Consider the following 23,974-nt stretch of genomic DNA (forward strand, 5'->3'; position numbering starts at 1 on the left):
GGTCACATATAACAAAAAGAATAGGCTTCCCCAAACGGGGTCTAAATGTCGACTACTAAATAATATTTTTCACTAACAGAATCTTGGTACTTGGAGTGTGGCCTAGTGTGATGCGAGCTAATCAAATGACTCAAGTTCCTCAATTGAATTTGCCCGACACAAACTTTCCGAATTAATGACTTGAATTTTAGCAAGCCCATGTGATGACCCATACTAAATTATACGCCAAGCAATTTACTTTCTCTTGCAAAATGGTTGCCTTGACGACGAATTTAACTTACGATTGAAAATTATCTCATAGGTAACTGTAATTACAGAAAAGTAAATGGGTCATTTATCTGAAAAGAAAAGAAACAGGGGTGGAACCCCAACACCTCCCTCCGCATAATAAATGACCCCTTATACGTCACGCTGGTCCACCCTTACAAATATAACACTTAACTTCAAAATCATCAAACTCATATCTTCTCTTCTTTCTTTCGCCAGTGCCTGTATTTCCACCGCTTGGCTCGGGATTCGTCGTCATCCACACGTCTCTACCGTAGAAACACCATGGTCTCTATCGTAGGGCATCCGCATTAAGTTTTGAAAGTTGAAGTACCCAAGATTCATAGAAAATGATCGTGCACAGCACAATCCAAAATAATAATTTTCTCGCTCTCATGAATTTACATTTGAGAGGAGCAGAGAATCAGTTTCTGGCGCATTCAATGATGCCAGCCATCATGAAAAATTGGCTGCACTAGCATCTTAATTTTTTTCTGTGAAAACAACCCCACATCTCAATTAAAATATAAATTGCCCCTTGGCATAATTTCAAATAATCTAAGGCTGAAAATGGAAAGGCCTGTGAAAACGATAAGGGTAGTGGGAATGAAGTAAAATTTTGAGCGAACCATGAATTGCCTTTTTTTCTGGGTTTCCTGCCCTGGGATAATCAAATACAGAATATGTGTAGTTGCTAAATGAAGATGAAACTTAGATACTGAATATGGTTTACCTGAAAATAATTGTCGATTCCCATGGAAAATAAAAAGTATGAGTAGGTTTACTGAACAAAGGTTTGGGTGAAATGTGAAATAACTGGGAGAGAGTATCTCCAAAGGACTCCAGGTTGGAGAGGCAAAACCTCGGTAAAGGGATCACAACTTGTCCGCCAGCTGTGCATTGAGGAAAAGGGCTATCTTTCGCGACTTTCCGCAGGGGATCTTACCCAAGGGATTCCTCCCCCTCATAAAGGATCGACACCTCTTTTGAGTTGATAATACTAATCCCAGATTCCTTCCCAAGTTTTTCCAATCCGACCCGACATTCAATATTTCCCAACTTTTCCCCAAACCGTTGTAGGTCGTTCATCTCCATTTTGTAACCATCTTGTTTTATTCTCCATGGGTCTTGGACCTCTTTATCCCCCCTATTATTTATATTATCAAGGCACAGTCCATTCAACATTTTATTATTTTTCGCCACAGCTGGCTGAACCTCCAAATTTTGTCTCTTTTTTGCATTTATTTGTTCTTTTTCATCTCTACTTTTCTCATTTGTGTGATTCGCGCAAAATAATAAATCATTGTTACATCTGATTTGGACTCCAGTATCCACCATCTTTGACTGTATTACTTCATTGTAGCTTCGCTTAATATCTCTTTTTTCCCTCTTAGTTTTCTTTTCTTTTGTAGTAGCATTAAATAAATCGTCATGAGATCTGAATTGGACTCCAGTATCCATCATCCTTGACTGTCTTTCTTTATTGTAGTTCCACTTTGCATCTTTTTTCTCTCTTTTAGTTCCCTTTAATTTTACCATAGAAACAAATATTTCTTTATCAAATCGGAACTGAACTACGAAATTGGCTTTTTCACATTGTGTTAAAATTTCTCGAAGTTTACGAGGAAAAGCACGTACAATAAATTTCGTCTCCTTTTTCTCTGGTACAATCAGCGCTTCGTTTTGGCAAACATTTTTCGGCGTCTCACACTCGTTAAAAGTGTTTTCAAGTTTTCCATTTTCTGGAAAGTTTCCCGAAAAATCATTTTCGCGCATCTTATTTTCAATATTCTGGTGCCTTTTTACTTCCGCATCCCATTTTTTTTGTATTATCAACATTTCGAACACGAGTATCAAGCATTTCGTTCTTCCGACAGGGCGGCACAGCCTCCCAATTTGTTTTATTGGCCGGTCCAACTTCCCCCGTAGTCAACAAAGTTGTATATTTTTCGTCTTAGTGTAGTTTTGTCATTTTCCCACTATTAAAGAAGTCACTTTTAAGGATAGAAGATTTCCGATATCTCCAAAGTCTCCTCCTACTAAAACATGCACTGCTAGCGTAGTTACTAAGCCTTCTTTTATCGTTTTTCTCTGAACCGTACCGTCTTTCTTTGCAATTTCTATTCTTACCCAAGCAGACGGGCATTGGTGCTTATCTCCATGATAACATACTGTTGTAATATTATTTTTATGGTCTATTTCCGTCTTTTTAATTAGGTCCATTCGCACAAAAGTTTGTTCACCCCCTGAGTCACTTACCATTTCGGTCAGTTTTCCGTTTAATTTTCCTTCTATTTTATGTGATTTCACAAACTCGTCAATGTTTCCTTCATTATGGGCTATAGCCCAATTTGTTATTTTATATGTAACTTTCTCATCTCTATTATGGCAACTTTTAGAAAAAGGCTCCGAGGAATCAAATTTTTACCAGATTATTAACATTTTGTTTTCCGACAGGGCAGCGCAGCCTCCCAATTTGTTTTATGGACCGGTCCACCTCCCCCAGTAGTCAACGAAGTTGCGTGTTTTTTTGTTACAGCATTTACTGTCTGACAATTCTCTGATACTCTCTCACTCCTTGACCTTCCCTTACGGGCTTCACAAGCTTAGTAAGGGTTTCCATACGAGCCTGATGATATATTTCATTGGCTTGTCTATCTTTTTCAATTTTGTCCATACGGAGCTGAAGAAGTATTTCATGGGCTTGACTATCTTTTTCAATTTTATCTATCTCATCCTGTAATTTTTTCATATACTCTAGGTGCTTTCTTTCGTCCACCTCTTTTCTTTGTTTCCTTTCTTTCTCTCTTTCTTTTCTACCATTCTCCTCTTTTTCCTCTTTGGCTATTCTTTCTTCCTCTTCTCTCTGCTCTCTAGCTATTCTCTCTTTCTCTCTTTTTTCCTTTCTCTCTTTCATGTAATTTAATAAACATTGTGTCATATCTACATGACTACTTTTTCGTGAGCCCCTGCTGGAATTTTAGCTTCTGCTACTCCTGCTATTCGGACTATTTTGATTCCTTCTGTCATTATATCTTCCTAATTCATTTTCTGAATCTGTTCGTTATCGATCCGTATTTTCTCTTACCCGTAACTCCCCTTCATTTGGCACAGCCTCTGAGGGGTGAATTTGTCTTGTTTTTTTTTACATATTATTCCTTCCTTTTTTATTTCGTACCCCTTCACTTTAACATGCATACTTTTTTCTGAATATATTATCTCTTAAATAATTAGTCAGTCTTGGCAACTTCAACAACTGGCACATGCAAAAATTATGATACACGGTCACTATTGTGAATTATTACCGTCATGTAATAATAGTCAAGAAATTTTCAAATAGCCGGAATATCTAGACTTTATTAGGGAATAACGCCTTCTTTCGCAGCGAGCAATTTTACGCGAGTGAAATATATCTCCGAAAAACGAATAAACAGAGGTTGGACGAGAAAGTAAACTGAAAAAAACCGCGCGAATATTCCACTAGTGAATTAGCTAGACTAAAACTCAAACAGGGGAACTACCCTGTAAAACAAATCATGTATCCTCCCTGGATTCTCGTACTCCAAATATAATCTCCTCCTAGGCAAATTACTCAATAGGACAGGTGCCTCCCACCTTCCTTGTCCAATGTGCACATTAACTGACAAATCCTCGAAATTTGCCGTCTTCAATACTCTTATAACCTTCGTCACTGAAGATTATATCTAAGTCCGCCAATTCAGTCAAATAATAACCCAACTTCCAACGTTTTCTTATCTGTCCTTAAACCCTGTAATACTTTTCAATACGGAAATTCCCCCACTGTAAACTCAAACTCAATTAATTTCACGTTATTCTTTTTTATATTTGTCTAACAAGGCACAGCCCATTATAGACCTTCATAATTCTATGAATTGATTGCGTATTTTTGTCTCTTTATATGTAGTCACAATAGGCTACTCTGTTGGCTAGATTAACTGTCTCTTCGAAAACGCGGAATTCTTTTACTATCAGTGCTGTTGATAGCTCCTTTTCTTGCTGCCACCAGTATTATACCGGTAAGCCACAATGCCACCAGTATTGGTGTGGTAAGGCCACGGGTGTCACCGCTTATTGGTACAAAAATGGTGCTACACTACTTACTGGAGGTAAAAGCCCCCGGCGGCGCCAAATATTAGAATGGGATGCCCGCGTCTACCACACCAGTTCTGTAAATATCGGGTATGTCAGTACCCAATTTACAATATACCCTGCCTTAGGGTACGATAACGTTATCGAGCGGTCAAATGGCCACTTTAAGGCCAAGGCTACCCACCCTGGGTTACCGCTAATATTTCTCCTTGGAGGTAACGAACCCCCCTGTCAATATAATAATGACAGTATCTCGTAACTCTGTTCGTAACATGTCTGGGTTTTTGGAAAATTTGTACACAATTGAAGAAAAGACCTTACTTGTATTCTTCCAAAGGGCACATATAACAGAAAAAATAGGCTTCCTCAAACGGGATCTAGATGTCGACTACTAAATAATATTTTTCACTAGAAGAATCTTGGTACTTGGGTGTGGCCTAGTGTGACGCGGGCCAATCAAATGACTCAAGTCCCTCAACTGAATTTGCCCGACACATACTTTCAGAATTAATGACTTGAATTTTAGCAAGCCCATGTGATGACTCATACTGAATTTTAATCCAAGCAATTTACTTTCTCTTGCAAAATGGTTGCCTTGACGACGAATTTAACTTACGATTGAAAATTATCTCATAGGTAACTGTAATTACAGAAAAGAAACAGGGGTGGAACCCCAACACTCACCAATTCCCTAAACACATCCAATCAAAATTTTGAGATAGCCATTTTGTTCAACGTAGTGCAAAAGTTCTGGAAATTAGGTCTTTGAGGATGACAACCCCCTTACAGCCCTCTGGGCAAGGGTTGTAAGTTATACCCTGGGGGCATATATTTTTTTTTATATATAGAGTTTTGCCGTAGAAACTTCAAAAAGGGCTCATTCGATTGGAAATTGAAAGGGCTAGTGCCCTTTTTACTAGTCGGAAGCGATTGGAGGGCAACTAAACCCCCTTTCACACCCACTATTTCCCCAAACCCATCCAATCAAACTTTTGGGATAGCAATTTTGTTCAATGTAGTTAAGAGTTCTGGAAATTAGGTCTTTGAGTATGCCACCCCCCCCCCCAGCCCTCAGGGCAAGGGTTGTAAGTTATGCCCAGGGGGCATATAGGGCGTTTTTAGAAAGCGTTGTCGTAGAAACTCAAAAAGGGTTGATTCAATTGGAAATTGAATGTGAAAAGCTAGTATTTACTCAATATACTGTTATCTTTTAAATGTATGTCGAAACAAACTAAACATTCCTTCTTTGGACGAGGCAGATGAGTAATAAGTAGGAATAATTAGTAGAGGAATAATTCAAAGCTTTATCTGGAATAATAATTTGACAATACAATATAAGTTAACAGACTCAAATATTTTGTGAAAAGGTTTTAACTTAACCCCCCGACCAAATGCACTGTCTCGCGGGGGGGGGGTCTAGTCCCATAGATCTCTCTGATGCTGGGATCCATGAATTCAAAGAGGGACATGCATAAGGAAAGGCGTACAAGGTCTAGCGAACTCTAACTGAAACTATGCACAATAGATGGGCATTATGAATAATGTCATCAGTGCTTACTATTTGAATCAATTACTTTTCTTACTCAAGGGGTAATCACGTACTCCCAAGGGAAAAAAGTTACTAAGCAAGTTACAACAAAGACTACTCAATTCGTAACAGATAAGGAAGTACTTACAAATTCATAGTCACCATCAATGAAAGGCTTTTGAAGAGCAAGGGGAGGACCTTCAATCACCATCCCTGGATTGAACGGGTTTTGTACTAAATTTTGTGCCGGCTCACGGGCTACAACACCAAGCCGCTTCTGCAATTCATCAGGGTCAACACCGGCATTTGGTGACGGCAGTTCCACAGGGGCTGGCTGCTGGGTTTCTGCTTCAGCAACAGACGGCGCACTTGCGCTGATCTGACTCTGTAAATAAGAAAAGTCTTCAAGGCTTCAGAGAAGTGTTATGGAGAAAACAAATCGTTTAGAAGCCAAATCAAATAAGTCTATGGAAAATCGAACAACTGAGGTGATTAAAAAAGATCATACATTGCTGCTTTTGATGAACTGATCATCTGACAGAAAATATCAATCAATCAATCATCAATTATTTTATTGATACTAAAACACTATTACAAACATAACAAAGCTATTCAGTCCAAGAAGCTTGGCTTATTGTGGGCTATACAACACAATAATAAAGCACTAAAAGAACCATAAATGATACCCTAAACGAACCGTTTAGAAACCAAATCAAATTATCCTGCTTTGATGAACTGATCATCTGACAGAAAATATCAACAATTTATTCTTGTAAGTATCTAGGGCTAACAGTTGATGAAAATTTTTCTTGGAAACTTCATTTTGATAGGCTATGGATACAGCTAGGACGGAATGTGGGGTTACTGCGGTATCTAAAATTCCACCTCCCTTTCCCTGCTCTTAAGTCAGTTTATTATTCTCTAATCCATTCTTATATTAATTATTGTCCGATTGCTTATTTAAATACTTTGAAATCTCTAATTAAACCCCTTCAACGTCTTCAAAATAATGCCCTTCGTAAGTTAAAAGCACTTCTTCCTTCTCCATCTTCCCTCCCCGATAAATCCCCTACTAAGAGCCTTTATATATTTTTAAGAATATTACCGGTTGATCTAGTCCTTCCTGTACATTGTGTCCTTTTCAGACTAAAACAAATAAAAGAGTTATTACCATTGGGTGTAAATTCTAGTAGCTTCTCTTTACTTTCTTTTGTCCAGAATAATTATTGTTTAAGAAGAAGTTCAGCCAAATTACCTTGCCCTAGAATTCGAACTGAAAGATCCAGATTTTCTCCTAAAAATTCAATAATAAAGTTCTGGAATATTTATGAAAGTAATATAGATTCGCGTTTTTCTATTCCAGTTTCTAAAGCTAAATTCAAACTATATCTAATAAGTAAATAAGTAATCATAGATAATTATTTATTTATTTGAAGTCATGTTGGCCGGTGCTATTGTTTATAAAAATTTAATTATGTGATAATATATTGATTTGAGGTGTGGGCTATGGGTTCAGTGTGATGTCTCATTTTTCTTCCGAGTATATCTAGTGTATTATTTAGTTTTCATCATTTGTTATTATTATTAAATTTTTTTTTTTTTTTTTTTTTTTTTTTTTTATTTTTTTTTTAGGGTGCCTGTTTTCGAGCATAACTCACTGTGTAGGCACCCTCTGTAAATATTTTCTTTTCCATTGATTCATAGTGTAAAAGTGTTATTTTGCCTTGTAGTGATTTAATGAGAATTTAAATAAACTTGAACTTGAATATTCCATATTTGCTTATGTTTTCAACAGCAGGAAATCAGTTTAAAGACTATCAAGTACTACCTTAAGAAACTGTTTTATGGCAAATTGTTGTTGTTAGGTTTTAATCCTTACATAAAAAAACGTTCTAATGAACAAACAAATCCATTTAATCAGGTTCTTTTTTTTTTAATCCCACCTCCTCTCCTCTCGGCGACCTTCAAAAATTCTTTAAAATTATCTCATAATTTATTTAATGTCACCTACTCTTTTCTTAATAAAAAAAAACTTCTTCAAAAAATTGAATTTATTCTAATTTTATATAAAAATTGAGTATTTCAAATTATACCAGGGTATAAAAAAAGAGGTATACTACATTTCAATTTTCTTATACCTTTTAGGTTCACTCGATATCGCAGGCTGCCCTTCCCCCTTAGGGCACCCCTTCCATCGTGACCTTAAATTACACTTTTCAAATCCATTTTCATCAACCTCTATTTCCCCCAATATATAATTCCCTCCCCCAAAATAAGAATATAAAAAAATAAAATAAATAAAATACAAAAAAATAAAAAAAAGTAAGAAAGAAAGGAAATACTCCATCTTTACAAATAAAAACCAATTTGTAGAATCTTCTATTATCTTCCCACTTCATTTCCTTTACCCTCATTACTCATCTTTCATTTCCCCTTTGGCTGCTCATTCCTGATTAAAACATTATGATTATCCTACTTTCAATACTTCTCAAATCTCTTTAAAACTTTATCTTTATCCTACTTTTAGTACTTCTTTCTTTATCATTTTTTAAATCCATTTTTAAATAACAACATTTCAAATTCTAATTATAAATTATAACAAAACTTTTTTCTTTTTTTTTACTTTCTTCTATATAAAAAAAAAGCTCACTTTTACCATTATCTTCAATTTTCTCCTTTCTGTTTGCCTTTCCTTAAATTTACTAGCCTATCCCTCTGAACTCTTACCTTCTTCATTACCTCTGTTGAGTTCGTTATCTTTCATTTTCGCTTTCCAAGCATAGTAGCTGAAATGTGTGAAAATGTATGCCAAATCTTCGTGTTTTTTTCGTTTGATTGGTTTCCTTGCATAATTTTAATTCTACAACCTTTTCTGCGGTGACCAGTTCCTCATTTTCTTGTATTTCAATGCCTAACAGTTGTTTCAATTATTCTAATTCTGTTTTTACACTTGTGCACTGAAGAATTAAATGTTCAAGTGTTTCAATTTGATTTCCACACCTTCCGCACATTCGAGTTGACTTGGTGGGGTCTATCCTGTTTTCTCTCTTCAGTTGGCAGTATTTTGTGAACTTGGAAAAACGCATGCTCTTTAACCTTCGGCGGTAAGCAACTAGAGTGTATCAGGTCGAACATTTTCTTCAGCTTTTCATCGTCAAGATCACTCTTCTCTAGAATTTTCGCTGGAGGTAGGTTTTCCTGCGAAATGAACCATTGTTTCATATCCGTTTTGTTGATTTTTTGCTATCAGGGTCTGCGATCCTTTTTTCCAGTAATTCTTTGACAGTTCCGAAATGTTTTTGTACCGAATTTGGGCAGTCGCTCCTTTCATTTCTCACCCATGCGTTATACCAATTTTTCATAGGGGTTGTTTCTTCAAAATGGATTTCTTCGATAATTGTTTTCATGTGAAGTTCTTTTTTCTTGGCTTCTGTGTTAATTATTTGTAGGCCTCCTTGGCTTTTCGTTAGAAACATGTCTGTAAGTTTAAGCTTTGGAGGGGGTTTTCCGTACCAGACGAACTGATATATCATTGATTTTATTTTCTTCTGGATGGCTTTTGTGGGGTTTGATACTGAAGCGAAATATCATAACACTGGACAACTGTAAATATTAACGTACTGAGCTTTTTGAAATATTGTACAGGCTCTTCCATGGCCGTAAGCAAGTGTCGACTGAAATTTCTGCAATGCTTTAGCCCAGTTTACTTTTTCCGTCTCTTTCCATGTTTTTCTCCATTAGATACCTAAAACTTTTATTTCATCTTTCCTTTCTATCCCGCCAATAAACTGAGGTTCTTCTTCGCTTAAGCACAGGATTTCGCATTTTTCTTTGTTTAATTCTAGTTTGAACAAATCGCAGTACTTAGTTATACAATGCAAAGCTCGTAAAGAATCCATGTCTGTTTCCGTGACAATCGTGAGGTCGTCGACAAATTCTTCTACCTTTTGTTGGGTTCCTCCTATCTCGATTCCTTGTATCTCTTGCTCCAAATATCGCAACAAAGGGTCAATATATATTTCGAACAATAAAGAGCTTAATGGGCATCTCTGTCTCACTCCTGTCTCTGCTTCAAAGCTTTAATCAGGTTCTTGGGGTGAAAATGAAGATAAATATCAGATATTATTCGATTTGTACTCTGAAATTCTTGTTGTTTGGTTTTGGCGAATTAAGTGACTTATCGAGGATTCCGCATATTTCTTTACTTTTGTCATTTGTTAACCAACTAGTAAATGCGAGGTACCTATAAAGGGTATGGGATTTGTAGCTTTTTAACGATAATAGGATGGGGAACCAAGTTTCATAACAATACAATGAATGACTAGAAGAACTAGCATCAAATGTAAATTTACTATTCGCAAAAATGTAATCCAATACAATCTTTAAAATACAAAAAATGAAGAAAAACTTGGAGAAAAAACAAGTCATTACATGATACCTCAACGCATAAATGCATGTCTATAACACACATTATGGATAGGGGTATCAAAGGATTTTTATGACGGGAAGGGGGGAAGCCAATATTGAAAGATTGAATTTTAAACCCTAATTTCTCAAAATTTCCCAAAACTCCCTGTCCCTCCGTGTGCAGATATGGTAAAAATTGAATATTGGGAATATACAATTTGTGCCAAACGGTCCCAGACTCTATTTTCTGACAAGTCGTTCAATTTTATAATTTAAGTTATAATTCAACAAATCTTCAGTGATTCCGGCCTGTACATTTTTAAGCGCACCCTTAGGGTTATCAACTATAGAGTCATGACTAGCTTTAGTTCTTTATTTCTTCCTCTTAATTGTCCATATTACTTTTCTACTACTTAGGTGGGTTTCTTCAGAAGTCCTAGCCTTATTAGTATTTTAGGCTCAAAGTTATAAAAATTCCAGTTATAACGGCTCCAAAAAAGGAAAAAAAAAACATTTTAACAAAAAATGTCTTGAATAGATGAAAATCATTTCAATAGTTTTGAAAAATCCAAATGACGACACAACTTGAGTATATTCGCATTGTTAGTTATCTTTTATAATATTTTCCCTAAGAATCATGGCAACCCAGCTTGAGTCTATTTGGAAAGAAGAATTCAATTTTTGAGAGGAGACTTGTCTTAAGTTTTACATAATAAAAGCGTAATTTTGATTTAAAGAATCATATCAGAAAAACAAATTAGACGGAGGTGAGGTGGGGGATTATCTCAGTAACCAACACGCCCTTTATCGTTACAATATCAGATCGTGCTTTTGTTGCAATACAAATCTTAAAGAGTGTTGAAGTCTCAACGCACTCATTCAGCTTCAGTTTGTTTGTCTCCTTCTCCCCTCTCCCTTCTCTTCCGATTTGAATAATATAAAAAAGATAAACTTACTCAAATTAGAAAAAAAAAAGGAAAAACTCACATTTTTCAGGTTTTCTCGCTTCTCAAAATGGTCCATAAATGAAGGCCTATATTTACTTTTTCCTTCACTTCCAGTCACATTTTCTGAAATTGAAAAAAGACAGCGATATTAATCTCATAAATCGAAGGGATCCCTTGAATAAACCCTCCGATTACTGTAACTTAAAATTGTCCACAATTCAACACACCCTGTGGTACTTAAAATTTGAAATTATAGGCATGATAAAGAAAACAATTACTTTTTTCACCAGAAAAAAAAACAGTTTTTTCTCAACAGAGATTACACTTGTACAATTATTTGTCTCTCTTCAATAAAATACACCATAATAATTATAATAATACAATAATACACTAAAAGAAACATATAATTACATAAAAAATATACAAAAAAAAATGATTTAGTATTGTTACTTATTTTTCTCTGATAGCTGCTACCAATTTTAATCTTTATATTAAACCAAAAAATTAAACAATCTAATATAAAACTTGAAAAAAAAAACAAGTAGATTATTTGTATTAGGATCAAAAAAACCCCTTACCTCTTCAGAAATCTTTAGTTCCTGAAATTACGCCGTAAGGTTCGTTGAAAACAAGTTTCGTTCAACTTGTTTAAACAAGTTGCCTGGAATAATTTTAGATAGGTTAAAAAAAAAATTTCCGTTGGGTTTTGACATTTTTCTGCTCAACGTACAATTCTCAAAGGTATAAAACAAAAAATAGAAGCAAGCTGAACTTACTCTGAATGTTGATAAATGCGAGTTCCTCTCTTTTAATGTTGAGACGTCTTCTAGACCATCACTTAGTTGTCAAAATTTTTCTAATACATTTTGTTGAATCTTTTAGATGGTCAGCAATCTCAATTACAAATACAGTCGACTCTCGATAACTCAAACCTCGATATCTCGAATTACTTTCAATCCCCTTGGAAAAACCTGTCTAAGTCGTAGAAAAAAACATGCATAACTCGAAATAATTTTGCAGGTATATTTTACCTCTGTAAGTCCAAGTGACCCGTCAATTACCTCTATAGCTCGAAATTCAGTAGATAAGTGGTCAGGTAATTTTCACCTTACCTCCACAAGTCAAAGTTTACCTCTGTATCTCAAAGTTTTTTCAACGAACTCCTGATAGTCAAAACCCCGGTGTGTAGGTTGCAACGTGTAAACTTGATTTGTATTAATTTTGTTTAACATATTATTGTATCAGATTCTGCTAATGTTCAGGTGTCTATTTCCTAGCAAAATGAAATTATTATTAATATTTGAAAGTCAAATCTTGATATGTCAAGTACATAATACACTAATAAAGTTATTCTTAACTTTATAGTGGCTGTAGGGAGGAAGTTTAGCAATTTAGTATATCTGTAACTAGAATTTTCATTTGGCTTACCTCTATAATTTGTAACCTTTACAAGTCAAATTTTATTTAGAATGACCTCTATAACTTGTACAATGCATAAGTCGAATTATGCGTAATTCGAAGAATAATTGTGGTCCCGTCAATTTCGAGTTAGCGAGAGTCGACAATAATTTACAGTTATTTCATTCGCGTACAGTTTCTGCCGCTACGTTTAAAATCCTGATTAAGCATTCAAAATTTGCTGCTAACAGGAGTAAATATAAATGTAAAGCACTGACGAAACTGTAATCGATCTCGATAGAAAAATTATGCAGAATTTTAATGCTCCAGATATAACGGCAAAACTGGCCTTACTACACGAGGAACTGTCCGAGTCTGCTTATTCAAAGTTTCAGCCATTTCATGGTCTAATCTTGTGTTTTTAATCCACTTGACTGTTTTGTTTTATTTTCGTTTTTGTAATTCATTACTTCACTTTTTCTTGTTGTTTATAGTGAGTTAAAAATTACTTTTTTTTAAAGGGTATTTATTGACTCCAAATCAAAAAATTGACTCCTCATCACAAAGAAAAAAAAAGTTACTTAAAATTACGTCCAGGTAACTTGAAATATCACTGTTAATTTAATATTGTGTTCTACAATTGTGCTTTTCCTAATTCGAGGAGCCGTTTTTTAATGGAGTAATTACAGTAATGTGCCACTTCCAGTGGCAGATGTGACAATTTTCTCCATTCCTCTTCCCACAATTTCTTTTTGTTTCACCACGGAAAACTGGTTGCATCGTTTCCCTCTTGTTTACTAGCCCAATGCAAAAAAATCTAGGTTCCTTCTTCACCATGAAGACAGTTTCGAATGCACTTTGGCTGAATTCGAAGAGCATCGTTTTGTCTTTAACACAATGTGCCAAGCATCCACCACACACAAAACTGTCTGATTATTTCCAACCCACTTGTTCTGTAGAGCGATGATAAAGAGGGCCATTATTTTTTCTACCTGGACACAAAACTGACACTTCATTGTATAAAATACTTTGATTCAGTTCATAATAAGATAATTTCCACCTACTTTTCATTGTATCTTCCTCTTCTTCATTAATAACCATGGTTCCAAGATTTGACTGCAGCTCAACCATTGTGGCATTGGAACTAACAATTGTCCCATCTTGAATTGAGGCTCTGTTAGGCAGTGGTGCTACAAGAGTTTTATCTTCATCATTTGTACGTATCATGGTCGCATCTTCTGCGTTTACCTAAAATTAAAACATTTATGCGATTGTACATTACATAGATCAACGCAGTATTGGGTAAAAAAACAAACACTGAGTTTAAGCGCCTGAATTCTAAAATACAGAGTTCTGTAAATGTAGCTTTGTAAGTTGAAATAAAATTCTACCTATACCCATACTTTTGTTTATGACCTACGAGGATGGGCTGGGTATAAAAAGCTGGAGCTCTTCCGGTGTCGCAAGATGATTTGGGGGTCTCCGTTCCGTCATAAGCTCCTTTTTCTATTCATTTCCCAGAAAGGGAAATTCTGCTTGCGTAGCCTCAGAGTAGCATTAGGGTGGACCTTTCATGAGTTTGCCTAACCAGAACCGTGACTGCAAATGGCGAGGCAGGGAGAGCTTGGGAAGTCACGTCCCTCAAGGAAATTATAGCCTAATAAACAACATATCATTTGCACTGGATTTTGATTGATGGATAATTCTTCTTCTTTTTAACATTTGTAGATTTGGATATATAATGAGTCGGAGGTAATAAACTTGAGATTGCTTGTGCACTATTCTGACTCTTATTGATAAAAAAGCTCCACTAAGTGTGGAAACCATGTTGGGATCAACAAGGACCAAGGATTGCACAAAGCTTCCATTCATACTGGACGTTCTAGGGACTTCTTGCTGCCTGGTTCTACGCCGGCTTAGCCGCTTCGTGTAGACTTGAACCGATGTAATAGTCCCTGTTCTGCACTGGTTTGGGACCATTACTTTTTCTGAGGATTTAAATATATTAAACATATAGATATATTCAAGGATTTAAATATATGAAAATTGCATCTTGAAATATTACAACGTTAACAAGCAATTTTCGTATTGACATTTTGACAGACGAATTCAGATGTTTTGAACTGGACTAGTTAGAAATTTCAGAAACTCACATCCCATGGATAGAAACATGAAATTGTCTAAAATAGAACTTATTTACTCAGGCAGGAAGAATGGGCGCAAAGACTCGGACTGGGGCTCATAATGAACAAGGAAGATGCTTAGTCTTATTTAGGTAGGGACGGCATTAATAAGAGAATATTAGTTAATCATTTATGACTAAAAAGTGCAAGGGATCAGTCATAGTAGTAAATGCCTATGTAGAACCGACTGAAGAAGATAGTTTTGACTCAGATAAACTTTAATTCTAGCAAAAAAAAAAAAAAAAAATTATATAGGATCCCGAGTAGCAATATAGTATTTTTATTAGGGAATTTTGATGCCCGATTTGGTAGGAACTGGGGTAAATGGCATCCTAGCCTAGGTAAATTTGATGTAGGAAAATAAAATAGCAACAGTTATAGACTTCTGCAATTTCGTAGGCGGAACAATTTATTTAACAAATAAAGCCTTTTGGTCATAAACTGGCCCATAAGTTAACATGGTACTCACGTGATGGTAAGACGACAGGATCGGTACAAAATATTAAGGTATGTGAGCGCTGTTATGTTTAAAGTAAAGATCACCATCTAGTAGTGTCTATAGTTAATCTAAAGCTGAAGTTTAGGAAGGGTAACTACCTTCCAAGAAGTTAAAGCGATGGTAAATTCATCGATGAGAATTTGAGAGAAACTTTCAAGGAAGAGCAGAATGTGACACTGAAGAGTTTAAAACTTGACGATATAGAAGATGAATGGAGTAATTTTCGGAGAATAGTTTGAAAGTAGCTGAAGATGTCTTGGAAAGTTATAGACATGGCTAGGAATATTAGTGAAAATGCTTTGAGTCTATTACAGAAGAGAAGGGGCTTGTACAAGAAGTATTTGAGTAGTAGATCAAATGAAAATAAGAGGAAAGTAAGGAAAGTATAGAAATCATTAATATAAAAATTAAGGAGGTGTGAAGTGGACGCCATGGGTAAACTGGCTGAAGATCTATAAGATGCAGCCAAACGACATAATAGGAAAATATCGTATTGGAATGTTAAAGAATTGAGAGGGAATAATGAACATGGACTTGTCCCAGTTAAAGACAGGAACAGAGCCAAAATTAGTGACAAGGTAAATTTTAAAGAGAGATTGGGAGAACATTTTGAGAAAGTGCTGAACCGTGATAAAGTTACAGGAAATGATATAGAAGAGAATATAAAAGTTTGTGACACTCTGGAAGTGAGGAAAAACTTATTTTGCGAGGAAGAATTAGAGACTGTACCAAAAGAGTTAAAAATTAGTAAGGCCCCAGAGGTTGATAGTCTGGTAAATCAGTTTCTTAAATACAGTGACTCTGTAGTTAAGGGTAACTTACTAATGATTCTGAATATAATTTTTGAAAAAGAGATAAGTACCTATCGATTTTAGGAACACTTTAATTAAACCCCTCTAGAAGAAAGGTGATAAGAGTGAATGTGATAATTAGACAGGCATTAGCCTGGTTTCTATAGGAAGAAAGTTATTTAGCATTGTGATACTTTTTAGACTTAGAGATGCTGTAGATAAAGTTTTCAGGGAAGAACAGCGTGGTCATAAGGGGCACAATAGCGCTGCCTCAGTAAAAAGTGAAGTGGGCTCAATGCATTATTTAACTTTGTATTTTTTTTTTTTCCATCAAGGCACTTCGTATGGAAGGAGTTGTCAAAGAAACTTCAGACGAGACTCACTCGGGAAGAAATTGAAAGTTCTGGTGCCCTTTTTGAGAGTCAAATGTGACGGGAGGGCAACCAGCCCCCTTGACAACGCACCTTTTTCCCCAAAGACATACGATCAAAATTTTGAGACAGCCATTTTGTCCCGCATAGTTGAAAAGTCCAATACCTGTGTCTACGGGGATATCAACCCCTCACAGACCTCGAGGCAAGGGCTGTATTTATGTAATTTGCCCACTGTTTACACATAGTATTTGAAATTTGGAAAGAGGAGCACATTTAACCCTTGGTGTCCAGAAAAGCCAAGGGGATGCTGGTTAGGCTTTCAGAGGATGTTGAGGGGAATGCTGAACTAAACCAAACATACTATGTGCATGCAGGTTTTGAAAAGGCTGCTGCTTTCTGTTGGGAATACAATTCACGACTTGGTCTTCAATATCCCTTGCAAAAATTTCATCAACCAGAAGAATATATACAAATGTTCAAGAATATAATTTTTGGCAGCATATTCATAACTCAAACGTAAATTTTACTTACTGGCACACTTTTCAACGGTGTTACATGTTGAAATGGAAGATAAAAGTACCCCAAAAATTACGTAATGGCATTCATTTTTTGGAAAGAAACATTGCCCATACTTTTGGTCAGATTCAGATTTAAAATAATCCTACATTGAATGTGGGACACCCCCCTTGCCCCTAAGTTTACAAAAGATACAGATTTTTTTTTTTTTTTTTGGGGGGGGGGGGTTACGCTTGAATGTGAGAAAACCCCTTTCAAGCTTGTGCAAGTTACAGAAACAAAATCAAAAACTTATAAAATCATCCAACGAATTACTTAGAGCAGACAGGGGCGTGTTTATCAAGCAGAAATATGGAAGGTATTAACAATAAAGAATCCAAAGAATATGAAACTAGGTGTAAAAAAAAAATTAAGGAAAGAATAAAATCACCTCTTTATGAGGAATGGCTTTAGTATTTTGCCATCTTGACGCTTGTGTCTCTCGTAATTCCCGTGCCTCTGCTAATAAAGGAGTGAGGATTGATGAAGTCTGAGAGGTCTTGATAAATGGATGCTGCAAAAGCTCAGCGGCAGTGGCTCTTTCTTGAGGGTTCTTTACTAAGCACCTATATAAATTACGCCAAATGAAAATAACAAGACAAATATTCACTAAATAAAACTCGTGTGTTATGGTAACCTTTTTTGCTACATAAAAACTAAAGAGGGTGAAAAAAATAAACAAAGAAATATACATATTTTAATATTTTTCTGCAATTTTGCAAAGCTTTGCAACAAGAGAGAAATTTAAAATAAACCAATTTAAATAAAAAAAAAAAAAAAAAATGCAAAAAAAAATCTCTACTGCTTCAAGAGCATTTAAACAAATGCAGTTAAGATTGTTGTATGGTCGGAATTACACAACTTTTGAAAACAAGCTCTTCTTTTGTTATTGGTTTTTTAATAGAAGACTGCAAGAATTAAGTCATGGCAGCAATAAAACCCATTTGAAGCTAGAGGAGCTTGCCACAGGGTCCGTACCTCTACAAAACCTTGAGAATTTTGTAATTTTTTCTAGAATTTCTTATATTTTGCGTATATATTATCCAACTTTCAGATTTTCTTTTCTATCTACGTCTCACGCCCTTTCAAAATCCATCAGCTTTTGCCCAATTAATTTCAAAACCTCTTTGCACCAAAATAGCGTTTTCTGAAGTACTCGATAAACCATCAAACAAACAACTGTATAGATCATGGAGGAAAATCAAATGACAATCGAAGTACAAGCAAAACTTCTTGTCTGTAAATTAATTATAAGAGAACTAGATTGGTACATATGACGTGAGAGGGGGAAGGAATACGTAATTCTGTGGGAAAATGGATCAACAGTTAACAGTAATAATTGGAGCTAAAATTAACTTTTCCTGGGAATTGCATCTCGTAGTTTATCTCCTGGTATCAACACCTTCACCCCCCCCCCACCCCCAACCAAAGGCGGACATGAGTTTATAAAGCGGACACCCAAAACCAAAATCGTATCCGATTGTCCCCTGTGTTTATTAAATAGCGTATGTGGCGATGGAGTTGCGATTCTAACGTCTTTTGCTCTATATAAATTACAGTTCCATAACAGTAAAACGGTAAATTTTTCACCAGAGATACACTTAGGATCTATCTAAGCACCTTTGAAAAAGAAATAAGACCCGTAGAATGAAACCGGCTGCTAAGTATTAGTCTCCATGGAACATTAAATTAAACTGGGTTCACAACTCAGGCGCGGAAACTCAAAAGATGACAAATTATAAAAAAAATTGAAAGGAATCTAAATACCGTAGGCTTTTTGAGACATTAATTAAAAAAAACTTTCCGAAAAATAAGTTTTAAAAAGAAACGTAAAGGTCATTTAAAAATGAAGCTCATAATATACAAATGCCCTTCAAAATTCAAACTCAAAATGACCAGAAATTACTATTAAAGAATAAACAAAACCTAAAATAAAAATGTATTTGATAAGCGATCATTGCGAAAACATACAACAAGTAATAACATAAATGAATAAAAAGATTTTTAAGGGAGTAATGCTTAGATTGAATATGAAAGTTAAGCTTAAAACGAAACAAAATATTTTCCTATTGAAGTACAAGTGAAACTTAAAACGAGCAGAAATTAAATAAACAATCAATAAATAAATCTTAAAACGAGTGAAACTTAAATTGAATATGCAAATCAAGCTTGAAACGAACAAAAATCACCACAAACAAGAGTTTGGGTATGACCTCCTTCTCTCACTGTAAAAGTCTAAAACCTACTGCGTCATTGGCGCTTTACTGAAAACTATATCCGTCTTGAACAATCTTGGAAAGTATAAACAACATCAAATTGAATATTTGATTTATAGTTATATTAATTGTTTAAAGATCCATCTGTTGAAGAGTTTATTTCACTTTAGTTTTATTTTTATTTTCAATGCTGTGAGAACTGGAAAATAAAATATTTGTAATATAATCAGTTTTCTGTTAAGCGCCAATGACGCAGTAGGCTTTTGATTTTTATTCACAGTTAGGAAAGGAGGCAGTATCCAATCACTTGTTTGTAGGGAAACTATATTCGTCTTTAACAACTTTAAAAAGAGCTAATAAATTAAACTGAATATTTGATGTATAATCATATAAATTTCTGAAAGCTCATCAGTTCAAAATGTTACTATAACTTTAATGTTTATTTTCAATATTAAGCACAAAAGAAAATATTTGTCACAAAATTGGTTTTCAGTAAAGCGCCAATGACGCAGTAGGTTTTAGCCTTTTACAGCGAGAGAAGGAGGTCATACCCGAACTCTTGTTGGTAGTGATTTTTGTTTGTTTCAAGCTTGATTTGCATATTCAATTTAAGTTTCAATCATTTTAAGATTTATTTATTCATGTACATTAATATCAATTATATATTTGTTTGCATTGATTGTTTATTTAATTTCTGTTCGTTTTAAGTTTCATTTATACTTAAATAGGAAAATTTTTTTTTTCGTTTTAAGCTTGATTTTCATATTCAATCTAAGCATTATTCACTCTAAGATTTATTTATCCATTTATATTATTACGTGTTGTATTTTTTTGCTATGATTGTTTGTTTAATTTCTGTCCATTTCTGTTTTCATTTCTTGTTTAACTGTTTTTTATAGTCGTTTCGACTTTGAGCTGCTAAAGGCATTCTTATAGGTTGACAATAAGTTTAAAATACCGTTTACTTTTATTTGAAAAAGTTTTTTTTCGGCAAGTTGTTTTAAACTGATTTTTTTTCGTTTTTCATTGTAAAAAATTTCAAGTTTTCAAAAATTCCCTATTTCAAAATCAAACTTTTAAAAAAAAATCAAATATTCATCAAAGTATCAAAACTGATATCAATGTAACAACATCAAAAGGAAAAAATGGGTTTGTGTCAACCTCGGACTTTTTATTATCTGATGTTTGAACTATTTTTCACAAAATTGCTATCTCAAAATTTTTATCGGATGGGTTTGGGGAAAAGGGGCGTGGGGGGACTAGATTAAGCTTCGGTCTGTTTTGACTCTTTAAAAGTGAACTAGAACTTTCTATTTTTCAATCAAATGAGCCCTCTCTGAAGTTTATATGAGTATCCCTTCTATAAAAACCATATATATTCCCTGAGTATAACTTACAACGCCTGTCCTTGAGTCCTAGGGGGTTGTGTCGACCCTGGAGTTTTAATATCTGATGGTTGAACTATTTTTACAAAATGATCACCTGAAATTTTTATCAGATGGGTTTGTCCATTTGATACACCCAAAGGCGTGGAGGGCGGGAAGAGTTAGTTGCCCTCCGATCTTTTTTCACTCTGAGAAAAAGAACTACAACGTTTAATTTCCATTCAAATGAACCCTCGCCGAAGTTTATACGAGCATGCCTTCCAAAAGAACTATATATGCCCTCAGAGCACTTACAGCGCCTTCTCCGGCCCTGGGGGGTTGTGTCGACACAGAAGTTTTGCTTATCTGATCATTGAACTTTTTTTAACGAAATGACCATACGTAAAGGAGTTTATATGATCTTAAAACTATTTTTCACAAAATTGCTATCTCAAAATTTTTATCGGATGGGTTTGGGGAAAAGGGGCCTGGGGGGAATAGATTGAGCTTCGGTCTGTTTTGACTCTTTAAAAGTGAACTAGAACTTTCTATTTTCAATGAGCCCTCTCTGAAGTTTATATGAGTATTCCTTCTATAAGAACCATATATATCCCTGAGTATAACTTACAACGCCTGTACCTGGACCCTGGGGTGTTGTGTCGACCCTGGAGTTTTAATATCTGATGGTTGAACTATTTTTAACAAAATGATCACCTGAAATTTTTATCAGATGGGTTTGTCCATCCGATACACCCAAAGGTGTGGAAGGCGGGAAGGGTTAGTTGCCCTCCGATCTTTTCTCACTCTTAGAAAATGAATTACAACGTTTGATTTCCATTCAAATGAACCCTCTCTGAAGTTTATACGAGCATACCTCCATAAGAACCATATATGCCCCCAGAGCAATAATTACAACGCCTGATCCGGCCCTGGGCAGGGGGGGGGGGCTGTGTCACACAGGAGTTTTTCTTATCTGACCTTTGAACTATTTTAACGAAATGGCCATACGTAAAGGAGTTTTGTTATATGATCTTTGCACTATTTTTAACAAAATGGCTATCTCAATTTGGAGGGGTGGGGGGCAGTTGCCCTCTGATCACTTTCGACTCTTAAAAAAGGCACTAGAACTCTCAATTTCCAATCGAATGAGCCTCCCTTTAAGTTTAATTGACGACCTCTTCTATATGAAGTGCCTCTGGGAAAAAAAATGGAGTGTGGGGGAGGCTAGCTGCCCTCCGATCACTTTTGGCTCCTAAAAAGTGAATTAAAACTTTCAATTTCCAATCAAATGAGCCCTCTAGGAAGTTTATACGAGCATCCCTTCCATAAAAACCATATATGTCCCCAGGGCGTAATTTACAACGCCTACCCCCGGCCCTGGGGGGCTATTTTTAAAAAAATGTCTAACTCAAATTTTTATCTGATGCATATAGGGCGTGGAGGAGGAGGGATAGTTGCCCTCTGATATCTTTTGACCCTTAAAAAGTGAACAAGAACTTTCAATTTCCAATCAAATGAGCCCTTTGCGAAGTTTATACGAGCATCCCTTCCATAAGAAATTTATATGCCCCTTGACCGTTACTCATAATGATTGCCTCTGGCTTCTGGAGAGTTCTGTTAATAAAGGGGTTTTTCTTATCTGGCCTTTGAACTATTTTTAATGAAATGGACATTATACAAATTTTATCGGATGGGCTTGAGGATAAAAGGGTGTGTGGGGGGGGGGCTAGTTGCCGTCGCATATCTTTTGACTCTTAAAAATGGAACTAGAACTTTCAATTTCCAATCAAATGAGCCCCCACTGAAGTTTATACGAGCATCCCTTTCATAAGAACCATATACGCCCCCAGGACCACACTTACAACGTCTATCCCCCGGGCTCTGGGGGGCGTTTTTGTTATTTAATTTTTGAACAATTTCCAAAACACTGGCTATCTCAAAATTTGTAGCGGACAGTTTTGTGGAAAAAAGAGCGGGGGGGGGGGAACAGTTCAACTCTCTTGACTCTTAAAAAGTGAACTAGAACTTTCAATTTCCAATCAAATGAGCCCTCTATGAAGTTCATACGAGCAACCCTTTCATAAGAACCATACATGCCCTTGGGGCATAACTTAGAACGCCTTCCCCTGTGCCCTGGGGGATTCTATTGACACCAGATTTTTTCTTATCCGACCTTTGAACTATTTTTAACAAAATGTCTATCTCGAAATTTTCATCAGATGTGTTTTGAAAAAGAAGGCGTGGGGGGGGGGGGGCTAACTGCCCTCGGATCTCTTTTGACAATTAAAAAGTGAGCTCGAACTTTCAATATCCAATCAAATGAGCCCTCTCTGAAGTTTATACGAGCATCCCTTTCATACGAACAATATATGTCCCAGGTCATAACTAAAAACGCCTGCCCCGGGCCCTTGGGGGTTGTGACGACACCTGAGTTTTTGTTATCTGACTTTTGAGCAATTTTTAACTTAATGGTTATCTCAAAATTTTTATTGGATGCATTTGGGGAAAAAGGGCGTGGGGGGGGGGCTAGTTGCCCTCCAATCTCTTTTTGCTCTTAAAAACTGAACTAGAACTTTCAATTTCCAATCAAATGAGCCATCTCTGAATTTTTTACGAGCATCCCTTCAATAAGAACCATATATCCCCCAACACCTGCCCTCGGGCCCTGGGGGGCTGTGTTGACCCCTGAGTTTTCTTTATTTGGTCTTTGAACTATTTAAAAAAAAGCTATCTCAAAGGTCTTATCAGATGGGTTTGAGGAAAAAAGGGCGTGGAGGGGTGGGGGGGGGAGTTATAGGTACCCTCCAATCTCTTTTCACTCTTGAAAAGTGAACTAGAACTTTCAATTTCAAATCAAATTATCTCTCTTTGAAGTTAATACGAGCATCCCTTCCATAAGACACATATTTGCCCCAGGGCATAACTTACAACGCCTGCCCCTGGGCCCTGGTGGGTTGTGTCGACACTGTAATTTTTGTTATATGAACTTTGATCTATTTTTAACAAAACAACCATCTTAACATTTTTGTTGGATGCATTTGGGAAAAAAGGGTCTGGGGGGGGGGGACTTCTTACCTTCCAATACCTTTTGACACTTAAAAAGTGAACTAGAACTTTCAATTTCCAATCAAATGAGTCCTCTGAACTTTATACGAGCATTCCTTCCATAAGAACCATTATGCCCCCAGGGCATACCTTATACCCCGTGCCCCTGAAGATTGTGGGGGGAGTACCCTGTTCAAACAGACAATTTAAATAACTTTTAACTATTTTGAAGAGAATGGCAATATCGAAATTTTGATTAGATATGTTTGGGGAAATGGTGAGCGTGGAAG

At 35.8% G+C, this 23,974-nt stretch overlaps 1 protein-coding gene across 1 annotated transcript in view; it reads right to left on the bottom strand.

The window, feature by feature from the left end:
• The window catches only part of hpo (serine/threonine-protein kinase hippo), a 77,750-nt gene that overhangs the window by 3,008 nt on the left and 50,768 nt on the right, over positions 1-23,974 (bottom strand). The window contains exons 7-10 of the mRNA XM_089102286.1: positions 17,451-17,625; positions 13,722-13,905; positions 11,300-11,382; positions 6,054-6,290 (exon numbers count right to left, since the gene is read on the bottom strand). Of these exons, the coding sequence (XP_088958412.1) occupies positions 6,054-6,290; positions 11,300-11,382; positions 13,722-13,905; positions 17,451-17,625 (679 nt within the window). The remainder of the gene's footprint in view (positions 1-6,053; positions 6,291-11,299; positions 11,383-13,721; positions 13,906-17,450; positions 17,626-23,974) is intronic.

This window comes from Artemia sp. Qi Xiang Cuo, chromosome 16, assembly GCF_049724085.1.
Source record: "Artemia sp. Qi Xiang Cuo chromosome 16, ASM4972408v1, whole genome shotgun sequence".
NCBI lineage: Eukaryota > Metazoa > Arthropoda > Branchiopoda > Anostraca > Artemiidae > Artemia > Artemia sp. Qi Xiang Cuo.